Below are 16,576 nucleotides of genomic sequence, written 5' to 3' on the forward strand. Positions count from 1 at the left end.
AATGAGACCCATGGTTTACTACTCGACTTTGAGGCCAAAAAACATGCATTTGCTGCTGTGAAATATAAATATCTCCACTGCGAGATGAATAAAGGTACATCCAATTCAATCCAATAGTTTCAATGGTTTCAGTGACGAAAGTTAATTGATCTGGATAGGATAAAAAGTGAAATTCTGAGTTGTATTTAGCGTTGCCTTTTTCTCTCCCAAGACACACACAGACTCAGTGTCTGTGTGTGTTATGTTATTTTTCATTTTTGGTGGATGATTTGTCTTTGACAAAGGTGGTTCAGTATGTCTTTCGACGAATTTGAAGAAATTTAACTGTGCGCTCAATGCCCTTACATCTTTGCTTCAGGTATGGCTGACTCGACCACAACTATCGCTATACTCTTTTTCACCTTCGTCGGTCTGGTCCTATTGCTCATCGCGCTCTTCAAAAAGTTAAACAGGGAGACTAACGTGGAATACACCTTGCGGCGAATCATCTACAAGGAAGGAGGCCTACGGGACGGCGCCAGAAGAGCGCTAACTATCTTGCAGTCCCATCTGGGAGTGCAATTGTGGCCCTGCCGCAGTTCCAACGAGGATGGCGAAGAAATGCATGATTTTCAAGAAGACCCCATTCAAAAGGAGCAACGTCGTAGTACATGTAGCGGCGGGAGCCAGCCTAGTGAAGGTGAAGATGGCAAGCCACAGGAGCGAAGCATCAAGACAAAGAAAGACAGAGAGTCATCAGAGGAATTAACGGAAGCTGATTTGTTTGTTAATTTACATCAGTTATCTCGGAGTGTCAAGTGGTCCGAGGAGGATGACTATTAGACAACATGAGCCTCAGAGGATCTCGTTTCAGTTCAATTGTCAATAAACACCGCACCTCAAATAAAGGCCTCTTTCACTTGTCGACCTCCACGAGTTTAAGAGAACTTGGCTTGTTCCAGGAGAACCCACTGACATCCGTCAAGATTTGCAAGGTGGTGGTGCACCCCAAATAAAGCAGGCAGGATGGAGGAGGTGGATGTATTTGACAAATTGTATTACATAAAGTTGGCGGGAACAAAATATAAAACAACAAAGTCATCAGAACAAAAAGGTATTAAGTAACAAATAAAGCCATGACTAAAAGATGACTGAAAACAAAGCAAACCATACAAAACAAACTGACAGGGTGAAATAAACAATTACCCACCACTGAATGGTTGTTCCAGCAGTGTTTTTCACTGCCACTGATGAAAACAACCAACAGCTGTGCAGCTGCAGGCGGGGCCCTACAGTGCCACCCGTTGGTCGCCAACTGCAAAGTGACAACATCTGATCTATCTTATTTCCCCAAATTGAGTCATTGCACTTGAATAAATAAACACCAAACCCGAAATAGACAACTACGTACATAGCTTTCAAAAAGAGGCAACATTGTGTTTCTTCAAATTGTGGCCTCTGCTCAAATAAATAAATAAAATAATCTCTATTATACTGCAGGTGCCCTTGAATAAGTACAAGTCACGTCTGAAACACAATACAATAGTACATTGATTTATACAACTATCATAAATCGGATATAAAGCGGCCACAAAGATAGTAGAGACACATATAACGTGTTTCGACTATCTTTGCAATGAGCCTCTCAAAGTAAGGCTTTTCACCACATATCAGCACATAGTGATCTCCGATCAACACTATTCATTTATCTGAACTGCTGAAGGTCACTCGAAAATGACTCCGCTAATTAGTGGTGGGTTTTCAAAATCACGAATTTGCTTACCTTAATAACTTTTAATCAGAAGTTATTAAGTTATTGTGCCTTGAATTAATGTACGATACGCTACTACCAACCGAGAACTCAAATATTCCATTTGCCGAACAGTGTCAAGACACCGATAGACCGACAAATAGATATTTTTCGTGTATTCAGATAAAAAGACTACCACTGAAGTGAATCCATAGTGGGGATGTAGCTCAGTGGTAGAGCGCATGCTTCGCATGTATGAGGTCCCGGGTTCAATCCCCGGCATCTCCACTTGGGCTTTTTTAAAACACCGTGTCTTTATCGACTGTTTTAATTTTATTAAAATAATTGGAAAATTACCCAAAACAGTCCCTTTCACCAAGGTTTTTTTTAATTAGCTGAATAGCGATTTGTCTCTATTTTGATTGAATGACATAGGCCGTTAAACACAAAACTGGGATTATTCGAGGCGAATCGTCTGCGTATTTGTTTTCACTAAACCCGACATTTATTACGATTATTATGATTATTATTTCATAAATCAATGATGTTGTCGCGTGTGTGGGGGAGAGGGGCGGGGTATCGAACTGTTGCTGCTGTCGACTCGGAACTACCACACGGGGAGATACGATTCGCATCTTTGCCGAACATGTAGCTAATAACGCACACGCACAACGTCAACACAACAAGATGGAGGTCCGCGTGTAGTGGCGATGTTGGTGTTGCCGTCGCCGCGTTGATTTGTGTGGACGACGCCGAGTAGGATGTTACTCGCGTCCGCCGTGGTCGTCTGGGAATGGCTGAACGAGCACGGCCGCTGGCGGCCCTACAGCCCGGCGGTATGTCACCACATCGAGGCGGTCATCCGGAGCGAGCCGCGCTGCCCTAGCGTGATCCTCGGCCAGGTGGACTCACGCCTCTCGCCCTACATCATCGATCTGCAATCCATGCACCAGTTCCGCCAAGACACGGGTGGGTGAGCGGGCCGCTCTGGAGTCATCTTTTTATTGTATTTTTTTTACCTTTGTCGTGGCGCAAAATGACGTATTTTTTCCTCTTCTGGTTGAGGAACTAGTCCTAAAGTAAAGGGACATGGTGGGCGTCAAAGGGAACACGCCCAGGGAATAATAGAGCGTCAAATGCATCAATAGGAAGAGGAACAGGTTGATACGGTAGAATATGCGAGATGGGGGGGGGGGGGGGGGGGTGAAATTGCAAGACAGGCGTTCATAAAAACCCTAAAAAAGCCGATCTTTCCGTGTTCTGTGAAAACTGCAGTGATGCCGAATGGTGGAGTGGATAAATCAAAGCTCCGATTTTGTATCTATAGAGGTAGTAGTATAGTGATTGATCCCTTCCAATACCAGAGACGTGCTGTTTTTTTTTCATAATAATGCCAGTTTGACAGTCATACTGCCTCAAGTAGCATTTTTCTACAATGCATTTTGTGTGAATAGTAGTGACATGGATCGTAGAGAGGAATCTTCCCGACACAAGTTTCGTTTGATGTTGAAAATATCCCAATTTCCCACTTTTTTTCTGTTTTCTACATAAGATTCTGATTCTATGAATGCGGTTGAGGATAGAGCAAGTGCCAAAGCAACCACGATACTGACCCTGTCATGCGTCCTCACCTCGAGTTAGCTCTACACTGGGGCAGTTGTGCACATGGACAAATTATTACCTGTGTCAGAAAGAAGGATTTTATTCACAATGTGTTGTCATTGTGTTAAATGCAATACAATACATATTGATTTATATAGTGCTTTAACAACAGTTGAAGCTGTAACAAAGCACTTAACATGGACAGCTATCATACACAGGAAATAAAGCAGTCACAAAGATAGAAGAAAGCACCAGGGACTAAAACTACGATCAGCTCTGAATCATGTCAAATGCCAAATGAAATTTTAGGTATGAAAAGGAGTATCGGTCTTCAAAAAGTGAATACATTTTGTTGCCCTTAACCAGGTACCCTTCGAGCGGTCCGCCGCAGCTTTTACGAGCCCACGTCGGCGCCCGGCCAGGGTTGGCTGTGGGAGTGGGAAAACGACGTGGGCAGTTGGACGGCGTACGACACGGAGGTGGGCATCGCAATTCAGGCGGCGCGCGACCGCCAGAAGCCCTGGCTAGACCTGGCGCCTTTGGGTTTCTGCTACCTCATCGACTTTGGAAGCATGACCCAAATCAACGGGCAGACCCAACGCTGCCGCCGCATCCAGCGTCGCGCCGATTTGGCGTATCCGTTGGTGTCGGGGCCACTGCCCAAAACGCACCACGCGTGGACACCACCGTCTGCGCCTCGCCCCAGGGGATCTGCAGATGTTTCCACGTTGGGCGCCGCAATTAGGATGGGCGGCATGGGGAGGGGCAATGGGAGCGCGTACCCCAGCGGGGCACTACCGGCTTCGGCGATCACCTCTTTGGGACCACCTTGTGCCTGCCAGCAGTGCATGCTGTTACTCAGCGTCAAGTTAGGTACCGTGTCCAGCGCTCAAACGCTGGGTCGGAGACCGCCGCAGACTAAACCACCCAGTCCCAAACTTAACAGCCACCTGATCCCCGGCGGGGCCTTGTCACTCACCCTCCCGCAGTTACCCTCCATCTCACGGTCGCTGTCCCCTCATAGGACGTCCATCGTCGGAGCGACGGGCGGTCCCGGCGTAACTGGCAGCGGTCTGGGTTTGGGAGGCGCGGGTTATGCGCACTCGCTATCCCTTCTCAGCGCCGCCACGGCCGCCCTGTCCCTTAACTCCGGTCGCCCGCCGCCCCCGTCGCTTCCCCCACCGGCGCCGCCGCCCCAGCTCGCCACCCCGCCTCACCTGTCCCCCTCGTCGCTATGTTCGGCCCCGGCGGTGCCCGCTACGGGCCCGCCGCTCGCACCTTCGCCATCTGCCCACGTCCTGGGGCCTTTGACGACGTCTGTGCCGCCGCGGTCTGGCTTGGCGGGGCTGAGCCGACCGGCTCTGCAGCGTCTCGCCATGGCTCAGTCGAGGGCCCTCATCGCCTCAGGGTGAGTAGGCGCGGATGACACGTTTGCACATTGGACGTACAGTCGGTGGGTCGGTCACGTTGTAAGGTGAGAGTCTCACCAGCAGATGGGCGAGCTTGCTGGCACCCACGTCAGAAAATCAAGAGCCCTTCTGATCAAAATCCACACAGAGCTCCACCTGTTGCTCGCTGATTATCTCGGCCAAGAGTGCAGAGGGCAAGAGGTGTCGTTTCCATTATCTTGCAGTCTGCTGGTCACTTCATTTACTCGTGAGCAGGATTACTTGGGGATGTGTATGTGCTAGTTTAACCTCCATTTAAAAAAAATCATTTACCGTATTTTCTGAAGTATAAGGCACACCCCCAATGAATGGTGTATTTTCAAACCTTTTCCATATATAAGGCGCACTTTCAATGAATGAAAAAACGTTTTCTAAATATAATACATAAATATATGAAGGTTTTCCAAATACAAGGCACACCAAATTACAAGAGGCTGCCATTACGCACTACTTCTTCTACAAGGGAAATGGCTGTTCAGTGGCTGCTGACAGTAGTTGTGAGACCTGTTATGGTTCAGTATTACCAGTGTCTGAAATAACGCCAGCCCGGACGCCCGGGGCGTGCAACTTTTACGTCGGGCGTACAACTTACAGCCCGGGTGGCCGACAAATTTTTCAAGAAAAAAAAATGAAATATTTTTTTTTCAAATCAAAGGTTTGCTTTATTCTGATTTCGAAATCTTCGTTCGGTTTGGAAATTTCGGAATTTCTGTTAGTTTGGCAATTTGCATACTCGGCAGCTAATCGGAAGCCTGCATCGAATAACTTTGTGCTTGCGGGTGCATTTGCATATCATTTTCCAACGTAGACGCACAGAGAACACAAGAAAAAATGGATTCGTGGTTAGGAATCAAGCCAAAACCTCAGCCCCAGAAGAAAGATTCAAAATAAGCTCACAAAATTTATGACGCTACAAAACATAAACGTACAATAAAAGCATTGTGGAAAGAGGAGCTTACGTGGCTTGTAGCAGACGACGCAACGCAAACATTGCATTGTGCAACATGCTGAACAGTGTATGGACAAACGACAACTGGAGCAAAATCATCAGCAAGGGATATTTACGACAAATTAAGCAAGGGAGCATTTGTGGTAGGCACATCAATTCCCTCTTCAATTGCTGCTGTGGACTGCAAATTTCCCCATTGCGGGACGAATAAAGGTATTCTGATTCTGATTCTGATTCTGAATTACTTAATTTTGAAGTGTTGTTCTGTTATATATTTTTATTATCAATCCTTAAAGGACAATCGACGTCACTTTTTTGTTTCTTAACTGACATCAGAAAAACGTTTTATAGCATCTAAAATACCCAAAACACGCAGTATGATACTTTTAGTCAAATGCAAAACACCAATAAAAATGACTTCGTGTCCAAAATCTGCCAAAAATTGAGCTGCGAATTGGGCATTTTCAGAAAGTCCCGCCCCCAGTTCGTGACGTCACGCCAAGACGTCTTGCATTGCTGGAGAATCAAAACAATGGCTTCAGATTCATCTTCAGATATGCTTTCTTGTTACACATCCAGTTATGAATATGATTCAAATACTTCTGAAGAGGAAAGCATACATGTTTGCAATTGATTAAAGAAGTCCTTCCGTGTCATTTTGAGGCATCTGGATTGCAATGTAACGTCCCAGAAAAGAGGCAGAAAATGGCGACCAAGCTCCCTGTGAGGAATTAATCAGCCCGTTTCCACAGGCTGATAAATTCCTTATATGGAGCTTGGTCGCCCTCTTCTGGCTCTTTTTGGTGCAACATGACGTTTTCAGACCAAACAAGCATTGACGTGATGGAAGGACTGCTACAATGTGTCCCTTTTTTCGGTCAGGGACGTTCCTTCAGTGACATCACGTACGGACTCGTCACCAACTCAAAAACAAGACTTCCGGAATATTCAGCGCACGTCTTAAAATGTAAAATATAGCTATCTGCGGTGGAATCTTATTAAAATACGCTCAGTAGAAGTCATTTGAAGCCATTTTACAAATTATGGACACAACTTGTCCGGAGACGTCAGTTGTCCTTTAATACTTTGCAACAATGTTTTTTTTCTTGCGATTAGTCGTCTTATTGTGTTTCAGGTTGTTAAAAATAGGGCAGGCAACTTTTGAGAGTTGTCTGCCCTGGGGTCCGGTAACTTTTTGTCACGAGTTTCAAACACTGGTATAAGGCACATCCAAAAGCCTTGATTTTCTTCAAAAGATGACCCTGCGCCTTATACGCAGGTGCGCCTTATATGTGAAGTAATATTGAGCCACAACAGGTCTCATAACGACTGTCAGCTGCCATGACTCCATTTCCACCTGTATACAAAGTAGTGCGTAACCCCAGTCACTACTGTAGCACCTTATAATGTGATGTGCCTTATACATATTTGGAAAACTTTTTTCATTCATCGGAGGTGCGCCTTATATGTGGAAAAAGTTTGAATAGACACAATTCAGTGGGGGGGGGGTCCTCCTTATACTCTGGTGCGCCTTATACACCGGAAAATACAGTAATAATAATAATAATCACAAATGTCATAAAAATGGCTGCAATGTCAAGGATAGTCATTACAATGCATGGATAGTCACTAAAAGTACCGCAGGGAGACATCCGAGTCGAGTCTGAACCCGGTTTGGGCAATGAAGAATTCATATCAGGATCTTTCTCCTCTTTCTGTGAAGATAATGACTTAATTTATGAATTGCACATGAACAAACGCTTTCCCAGTTCCAGATGGAAGCTGGCCTAATGCCTGGAGATTAGCCGCAATCCAAAAAACGTGACTGGCTGACATGCCTCTCCTTGCTTGTTGGTAAACAAACATAATACAACCATAGCGAGAGTGTCATCAGATTGACACAGAAAGGACGTACGCTAACTTCACATTTGATATTTATCGTTACTTTGACACGAATTTTACTTTGTGGCTTGAGAAAGCTGAAACTGTCACAACGGTGAATGAAGTTCTGTTTCCTCTTACACAGAAATGAGCTAAAATTACGTAAACAAGCAAAATTATATACAGTAAAGTCTCGTTATATCGATATTCAAGGGAGTCCGAAAAAATATCGATATAACCGGGACTATCGATATATCCGATCCTGCGCCGAAGTGCATTAAACAAAAGCCGCCAAAAGAGGGCAGCCAAGCGCCATATAAGAAACGGAGCTGGCCATTAGCTCCCTTTTTTTTTGGGTGAGAGATGTTCCCCCAATGTTGCCTCAAAATGGCACATATAATTCTTTAATGATTGTAAACATGTAGGCTTTAATCTTCAGAACTACAGTGTATTTGAAACATATTCATAACAGGATGTGTAACAAGAAAGCATATTATCCGAATCTGAAGCCATTGTTTGGATTCACAAGCAATGCAAGACGTCTTGGCGTGAAGTCATTTTTATTTGCATTTGAATAAAAAGTGACATCGGCTGTCCTTTAATACACAGTATGGAATGTTAATAATTTTCAAAATCATCGCGCTTCAGCAGACAAAACAAGAAACATTGTTGCAAAAAACGATTGCATTCATATACAGTACAGTGGGCATGTACATAACACAACAGGGAAACTGCAACGCTTACATCTTACTGTATTATGTATACAATTTAAAAAAGTCATCAATCTTCTTCTGCTTCCCATTTTTACCTTTTAACACAAACACTTCAATCTCGTCTGCTACACACGAGCTTGCGTCTGAAAATGAAAATGGCTCTGCTACACGGGTGCTGGGCACGTAACCAAGTCACCTGAACAAGTCGACCAATGGCGCGACTGATGGCGTGACACGTAACCAAGACACGTGACCAAGTTGACCAATGGCGCGACCGATGGCGTGTCACGTGACAAAGTCACACGGCCAAGTCGACCAATAGCGCGACCGATGGCGGCTCATGTGACCAAGTCGACCAATGGCGCGACCGATGGCGGCTCACGTAACAAGACACGTGACCAAGTTGACCAATGGCGCGACGGATATATCGATATAAACAACAAAAATGGCCGGCGGGGGATGAAAAGGAGCACCGTAATAACCGGATTATCTTAATAACCGGGTATCGTACTAAACGGTACTAATTATACATAAAAAGACTAGAAATGTGCAAGGCAAATGAAAATAGTATCGTAATAAGCGGTACTATCGATATAACCGATATCGATATAACGAGACTTTACTGTAAACTCATTCACTGCCAGACGATGTGCAAAAATGTGTCCACTCTAGTGCCAGGGCTTTTGTCATTTTCACTCAAATTCCAGGACTACATAAACATTCAATGCAGTGTAAGAAACCTCAGACTATCTTCTATCATCATCATAAAATGTTAATTTCCAGTTTTTTACTTTGTTACTTGCGTGTGGCTGCCGCTGCTCACCCGCAGAAAAAAATATTATGTGACTGTGTCCTTGAGAGTTTTGAAAGACACTTGTAAATCAAATGTATAATAATTATTATTATTATTATTATTATTATTATTATTATTATTATTATTATTATTATTATTATTATTATTATTATTATTATATGGGTCTGGAGTTATCTGAGCTTCAAATGGGGTGGCTGTACAAAAGGCAAATATTGCCCTCTAGTAGGAGGGAAAAACATTGCCAGAGGTCTTTATCGGCACCCCTTCGCAATAAAAAAACAAAACCCCAACTTATTTGGGAATGGCGCTCCACATCATATTTTCAATTCAGTGAATTCAATGGCAGTGAATGAGTAAATGACATTTTTAAAATAAAAAAAGGACTCGTTTTATACAATCCAATTTCAGATAAGCCAAATTGTGTGAAAGTTTGCGGAAGTAAATACGCGTGGCCCCTAATGGCTGGCCAAATATGGCTTGCCGGCTAATCCGTGACGTGACGCTCGAATGGCCTACAACTTGAGTTAAGTCGCCAGATGGGAAAAGGTGGATTAGCGCTATAAAAGAGCCAGACGAGGTGCGACAAGTCACGTCACCGTTCAACTCGACCGTAGGAGCAGGAGCTCTTTTTTTGTCCCTCGTGTGTGGATTACTGAAATATTCTCTGAGATGACCGTCATCAAAAGTGGCCGGCCGTAAGTATCACATTAATTGTGTGAAAATACCAATTTTTCCACTTTAAAAAAAAAATCATTCGCTGCCATTCTCGAATTTATTCGGGAATTGAAAAGTGTGACATGGTGCGTCATTCCCGAATTTGTTCGGATTTGGTTTTTCTTGCTGGAGGTGCCGACACAGCAGAGTCAGACCTCTGGCACTGTTTTTTTTTCCCTTCCACGAGCAGGCAGCATTTGCCTTCTGTACATGTTAGCGCTTTGTTGCAGCTTCAGCTGTTGTTAAAGCGCTGTATGAATCAAGATGTATGTATTGTATTGTATGTTGTACAGCCGCCCGCATTTCAGGCTGAGATAACTCCAGACTCATATAATTTAGGAATTAACTTTTTTTCTGGTGAAAGAAAATAGTCTAAGGTTTCTTACGCCGCATTGAATACTTATGTACGTACAGTAGTCCTAAAACTGAATATTCTGTGGGTTCTGCAATTTGAGTGAAAATGACAAAAACCCTGGCACTGGAGAGGACACATTTTTATACAACGTCTGGGAGTTAATGAGTTAATCAAAGATGCAAGCAATTCAAATTTGCTGTTGACTAGTGTTATCTTAGCACCAGTGCGAGTGCTTGACTTCACTGTACTTGCACTTCAGACCCACACCGACTTCCATATTGTGACAACAAAACGACACATTGTCCTCTTTCAAATAACAATGCCGTGCTAGTTGGAGTAAAATCAATTGCGACAAACCACATGGAGTCATCGTACCTCGTTTGAACACGCTCGATCAAAGCTTTTCAGTTTTTTCAATATTGTGTTGTAATGTGATGACAAAATAACACTAAAATGTCTGTCGGGTGGGGGGAGGAGGGTCTGAAGCTCCAAAAGTGGTTTATATCCAAGCCTCTCATCTATTCTATGACTGTGTAAAAGCTCCTTAACCTGCTGACGTGTGGTAGAACTTGACATATGCTGCGGCCAGCTGTGTGAACGCATCACCTGTTCACAGCAGACTGATCGGATTTTAGAACCTCAACACTGACCTGTCAAGTATCAATGGATTCTCTTTTTGTCTTGCAGGGTGCCAACTGTCCCTGTCAAGAACCTGAATGGTTCCAGCCCTGTGCACCCTGCCCTGGCTGGTGAGCATATTGATTATCTTGTTTTTTTTTTTTTTTTCATAAAAAAGGCATACCTAAAGCGCATTCATGGTGTGCCAATCAAATGAAATAAATAATGTTATCTTTGCAGGAATTAAAATCTCTTATATGATTTTTACATGTCTCATAATCATGAAATCCCTGCATAAATAAAGAACCCCCATTTTTATAGGATTTTTTCCCCCAAAATAAAATACTTTTTGTTACCAATAGTTTTTTTCCTGCTTATTTTGGACAAATAAAAAAAGTATTTTCCAGAATAAAAAGTGCACTATTATTATACTTTAATTGATCGACTGACAGATATTTTGGATTTTTCTGCACAAGCGTGATCCTTTGCATCGCCAGGAATTTGTCAATGGATCATTGACATCATTGATTGTATCAGCAAGATAAAGCATTTCAGCACAATCTTGTTTGTAGCTGGGATTTTTTTTGCCATTTTATATTGATCCACTTTTCATTATCATTTAACTTCAGAAAATATAACATGTAAAACGATATTTGATATAACATTTTTAAACATAGGGATTATTTTTGGGAGAGTTGATTGGATTGGATTTAATTTGCCTTTATTATTCTCGCAGTGGAGAAATTTACATTTCACAGCAGCAAAGTTATGAAAGGAATGAAAGTAGAAAAATAAAATACAGGAGCTGCTGGAAAGGCAGCCACTGTCGCGGCACCGTCTTGAAGTCAAAAGAACAAAAAAAAAATGCTGGGTTCCTGGGTTTTACTTCATTTTTGAAAAATTGGATTTAATGATGCTTATCAGAATCAGAATCAGAAAGCCTTTAATAGTCCCACAATGGGGACATTTGCAGTCCACAGCAGCATTTCGGGGTTGGGAGGGTGAAAAAATATTCTAAGCATAATAAAAAATGTCAGAAGACAGATGTATACTGTAACTGTGCAAAAAATGTTTCATTAAAAAACTGTACATTGTGCAATTATTTAAAAAAGCATATTTGATATGTATCTAACTGTATTGTGTCACCATAAGGTGGCTGTGCTATTTACAGTATAAGAATGAAAGTACAAAGAACAAATAAAATGTTTATCCTGATTGCTAAATCTAATTTGTTTCCTGCCTATGTGATTTGTTTTTCTTGAAAAAACAAGACTACTTTCGCGATATAACTTTTTTTTGTGCGTGTTCCTCTGAAATCGCATGAATTTGTGGTTGTACCATTTGGACTTTTTCTCGTAAAGAGGCTTTAAAAAAAAGATACAGATTTTAGACATACACATAACAGTTACTATAGGTTTCATTTGCATTATGATTTTGAAAAAAAAATTGTACATGTTCCCTTTTTAGGGATTACCGGCATTCTCATGAGCGCGGCGGGTCTTCCTGTCTGCTTGACCCGTCCTCCCAAACTGGTGCTCCATCCACCGCCGATTAGCAAAAGCGACATCAAACCCGTACCGGGTCTGGGCCACTGCTGTCGCAAAACCACCAAGAAGCAGGCCCGCAAAGGTCTGGAAAGAGAAAGAACCCAACATTACATGTTCGGGAGGTTCGTCGAAACGACCTTGGGTCTGCTTTCTCGTCATAGGTAGAACCCCTGAGGAGGTGGTGAAGAGATACCTTCAGAAAGTCCGCAACCCCCCTGAAGAGGTAATTCATTTCCCACCAAATTCTGAAAGTTTTTACAAAAATTTTGTGTTTGAAAACACACAAAAAAGGAAATCAACTGACAGTTGTGTCATGTTTTCAACCGTGCAGGACTGCACCATCTGCATGGAAGTCCTGTCGGGACCGTCGGGCTACAAAGGGCCCGGCGTGGGCGGCATCTCTCGCGCCGAGTCGGTTGGCCGTCTGGCGCAATGCGGTCATCAGTACCACCTGCAGTGCCTGGTGGCCATGTACAACAACGGTAACAAGGACGGCAGTTTGCAGTGCCCCACGTGCAAGACCATATACGGCGTCAAAACTGGGAACCAACCTCCTGGCAAGATGGAGTATCACGTCATCCCCCACTCGCTCCCCGGACACCCAGATTGCAAAACTATCCGCATCATTTACAACATTCCTCCTGGAATTCAGGTAAAGTTGCCAACACATTCTGCAAAGTCATTTATTGCCGGTGTTTGCTATATGTTTGACACTCCTCAACTTACGAACGAGATCGTTCCAAATGGTTGTTTGTAATGTTGTTTCAGTGCTATATTTTGTATGGAATGTATATTTAAGGCGTATATAAGTATGTTTAAGGTTTATATGATAATAATAATAATAATAATAATAATAATAATACATTTCATTTATAAGTGCCGTTCAAAACTCTCAAGGTCACTTTACAGTCACAGGATAAGCTTTTCTGTGGGTGAGTAGCGGCAGCCACATGCGCCAGAAGTTCACTCAACCCGGAAGTAACTCAAATAGATAGAAAGCTAATAGATACAGTAATAATAATACATTTCATTTATAAGCACCTTTCACAACTCTCAAGGTCATGAGTATGCTTAAGGCTTGCATAAGTAACTTGTATTAGTTTGTACCGAAAAATAAACATTTAGTAAAATAAATGTTTATTTATTATTTATTTATTACTCATATGTTAATACAAAAATGTTCGTAACTCGAATGTTCGTAAGTAGGGGAGTGTCCGCATTCCAACAAATGGTGTTTTATTTATTTATTTATTTCTAATTAGGGCTTGGAGCACTCAAACCCCGGTAAACCCTTCACAGCCCGTGGCTTCCCGAGACACTGCTACCTCCCGGACAGCGACAAAGGACGAAAGGTATTGTTAGGAATTTCTTGAGGAAGCCCAAAGGAGTACTTTGCAGCCTTGTTAGGGAAAAAATAATATTCACATTGGAATTCCTACTCCCCGGTTCTCGTCATGTTTATCCAAATTTAATTCTAACACTCAGTAATAATTTAATGCAGCAGCAAACTAAAACTCCAGTACTGTCGCTATACGAACGCATTATGTGATTTAGTGTCCAAAAAATGTGTCCGACAATTTTTGGGGGCCATTAGAGCACAGGTGTGAAAGTCAAGGCCCGGAGGAAAATCTGGCCTACGACATTTAATTCGGCCCACAAAAGCAAATCAAACTTGAAAAATTCCATGCCGCTTGCCCAAGTCCGAACCAGTTGTTAAGTGATGTGTGACAATGACATAAAAATCCACAAAGTGTAAATCAGCCTTGCTTGTTCAGGTTCTGAGGCTGCTTCTGGTGGCGTGGGACCGCCGCCTCATATTCTCCGTGGGCACGTCCAGCACCACTGGCGAATCAGACACAGTCATCTGGAACGAGATACACCACAAGACAGAATTTGGCTCCAACCTTACGGGCCACGGCTACCCTGACCCGGGCCACCTGGACAATGTTTTGGAGGAGCTCAAGGCTCAGGGCATCACCGAGGATGAATGTCTTCCCAGAGAATGAGCCAGATGTTAAAGTTCATCAAGAAAAACATTGTAGAGGGTGGTCTGGATTTTACCTTCAAGTACTTGGGTGGGGGTGGAGCAGTCGAGCCTTTCACTTGCCTCGCTCACCAAAACTCAGAGTACCTTTTTAAGATAGCCCAAAACGCTCACAATCTGTCACACAGCTGTCGTTAAATAGCGTCGAAATGACTGAAAACTACTTTTGTTTGCACTGTTACGCTACCAAACGCAAATTTCATGCACAATTACTAACACAGCGGAAAATTTTAACCTGTCTTTCGTGCGTTGAGAATGTGGATTTTAGCTTGACGCACAACCGTATGCTAAAAGTTAGCATCCGTTTTAGCATTTCCCCATATGTTTTTATCCAGGGTCAACATAGAAAAAACAATTTCCCCACTCAATGCAGTGTCTTAAAAATGCCAGTGTAGTGTGAAATCACAGAAAAGACAGCGTTTAACCGGCATTAACGTTGCTGAAGGCGGTACTTTCCTTCCTGCGTCAAGTGCAACTGTCTGCGGGGCGTGTGACACGCTTACTTCGAAAATTATTAGGGTCCAAAAGGATGATGTCGTAGCCATTGAGGGAGGAGCACACACGACTGAATGTAGAGACGTTTTTATTGCAACGGCTAACAAGTGGATCTGACTTGAACATGGGAATATGCAGTAAAATACAGTGAGACCTCAACTCACGAACTTAATTGGTTCCCAGACAGAGTGTGTAAGGCGAAAAGTGTGTATCTCAAAAAAATAAATCCCATAGGAAACCATTAAAAAAGGAATAATCCGTTCCCGGGTTTCCATAAAATATACTTTTCAACTAAATAAGCCTTAAAACTACACACAACATACCTTATTCTATGTATAATAAAGTTGCTATTGTATTGGAATGAAAGAAATACACTGCATTGTATCATAAAGTCACTTGGCGTTGGAGGTCGAAGGTCAAAGGGAATTGCTGTTTGGAAAGAGAGGCGCATTACATGACGACTGTAATAAAAGAAATAAACTGTGCTGTAAAATAAAGTTTTATTTACCTTTTTGATGGTCGTTGATGGCTTATGGAAGGAGAGTCACCTTCCATAAGGACTGTTGGTAATTTAACATCTGGTGCTGTTAGGTCGTGTGCTTCCGCCGAAGATCACTCCGCCAGCCGTGGTGGGTGTGTATTATGAAAATAGTGCTTATTATAAGGTTTAATTTTCATAAATTTGACGTTTGTAAGACAAAAAGTTTGTAAGTTGAGGTGTTTGTAAATTGAGGTCTCACTGTAGTCTTATCATAACCACGCCCCTTGCTGTACACCTGCTGGGTGAGATACATAGTCTTAGTGCCCGCCACAATGTCATGTAAAATAGCCAACAAAACGATACCATTCCGTCTTACAGAAACAAACCCTAAAATAGAAATGTGGCTTTGAAAGCAGCAGGTTTCATTCTGTTTGCATTTTTGGGGGGTACATTTTAACAATGTTGTACTGTATTTGCGTTTCCCCCAACGATTTATTCTTTACAGCGTGGCTAAAGCGGATCGGAAAATTAATATGAACATTCATGCTGTCATTTTTTTTTATTCCAAGTATTATGTAACCAACGAAACGACAACAGACGTTGAGTCCAAACTGAAAAATCGCTACGATGTCACATTTTTGATGCCCTCCACCCTCCATAATTTCACGATGGTGCTCTGAGGACTTCCCCTACTCCTTTCTTAAGGAACGGTGACCGAGAAAAAAAAAAACAAAATAACAACAACAAAAACAAGTCAACTGTAATCGGCTGCATGACCTGAGATATTGCATTTTGACACCAATGTGCACATACGGTACAATTCAGTCAGTGTTCTATTAGGTGATACTGTGAGACTTGATGTCAAGAATGTGAATGCCATCATGGCGATTTCATTTAAGCATGGGTGTTTGCTGACCTCTAACGTTATGTTTTGGCAACTACATCCTATTCTGATTATTTTTGGTGATCTCTTGATTTCATATTTATATTTATTTTAGATACATTTCTTAGTTATGCGTCGTTTTTTTATTGTGTTGTCATTTTTGCTATGAAATGGTATGTGTCAGTATTAAAAACATTTACATTTTAAGGGTGGATGTATCAACATTGTATGTATGTGTTAATATATATGTGCACAAATTGGCATTAAAGTGTTTTCTGTGTTATTTTTAAACCATAACCTCTT

General features: G+C 42.4%; 1 protein-coding gene and 1 non-coding gene across 2 annotated transcripts; both read left to right on the top strand.

The window, feature by feature from the left end:
* The first annotated feature begins 1,815 nt into the window (after positions 1-1,815).
* Positions 1,816-14,854, top strand: dtx4a (deltex 4, E3 ubiquitin ligase a). The gene is made up of 8 exons (XM_088990223.1): positions 1,816-2,698; positions 3,698-4,739; positions 10,893-10,954; positions 12,291-12,452; positions 12,532-12,593; positions 12,702-13,022; positions 13,633-13,722; positions 14,146-14,854. The coding sequence occupies exons 1-8, from the start codon at positions 2,491-2,493 to the stop codon at positions 14,374-14,376; spliced, it is 2,178 nt and encodes a 725-aa protein (XP_088846349.1). The 5' UTR covers positions 1,816-2,490; the 3' UTR covers positions 14,377-14,854.
* On the top strand, positions 1,946-2,017 carry trnaa-cgc (transfer RNA alanine (anticodon CGC)). Its single transcript has one exon. It is a non-coding gene; the product is annotated as a tRNA-Ala (tRNA).
* Positions 14,855-16,576: the final 1,722 nt, after the last annotated feature.

Source organism: Hippocampus bargibanti, linkage group LG02 (assembly GCF_051943395.1).
Source record: "Hippocampus bargibanti isolate YZ-2025 linkage group LG02, ASM5194339v1, whole genome shotgun sequence".
In the NCBI taxonomy this organism is placed as follows: Eukaryota; Metazoa; Chordata; class Actinopteri; order Syngnathiformes; family Syngnathidae; genus Hippocampus; species Hippocampus bargibanti.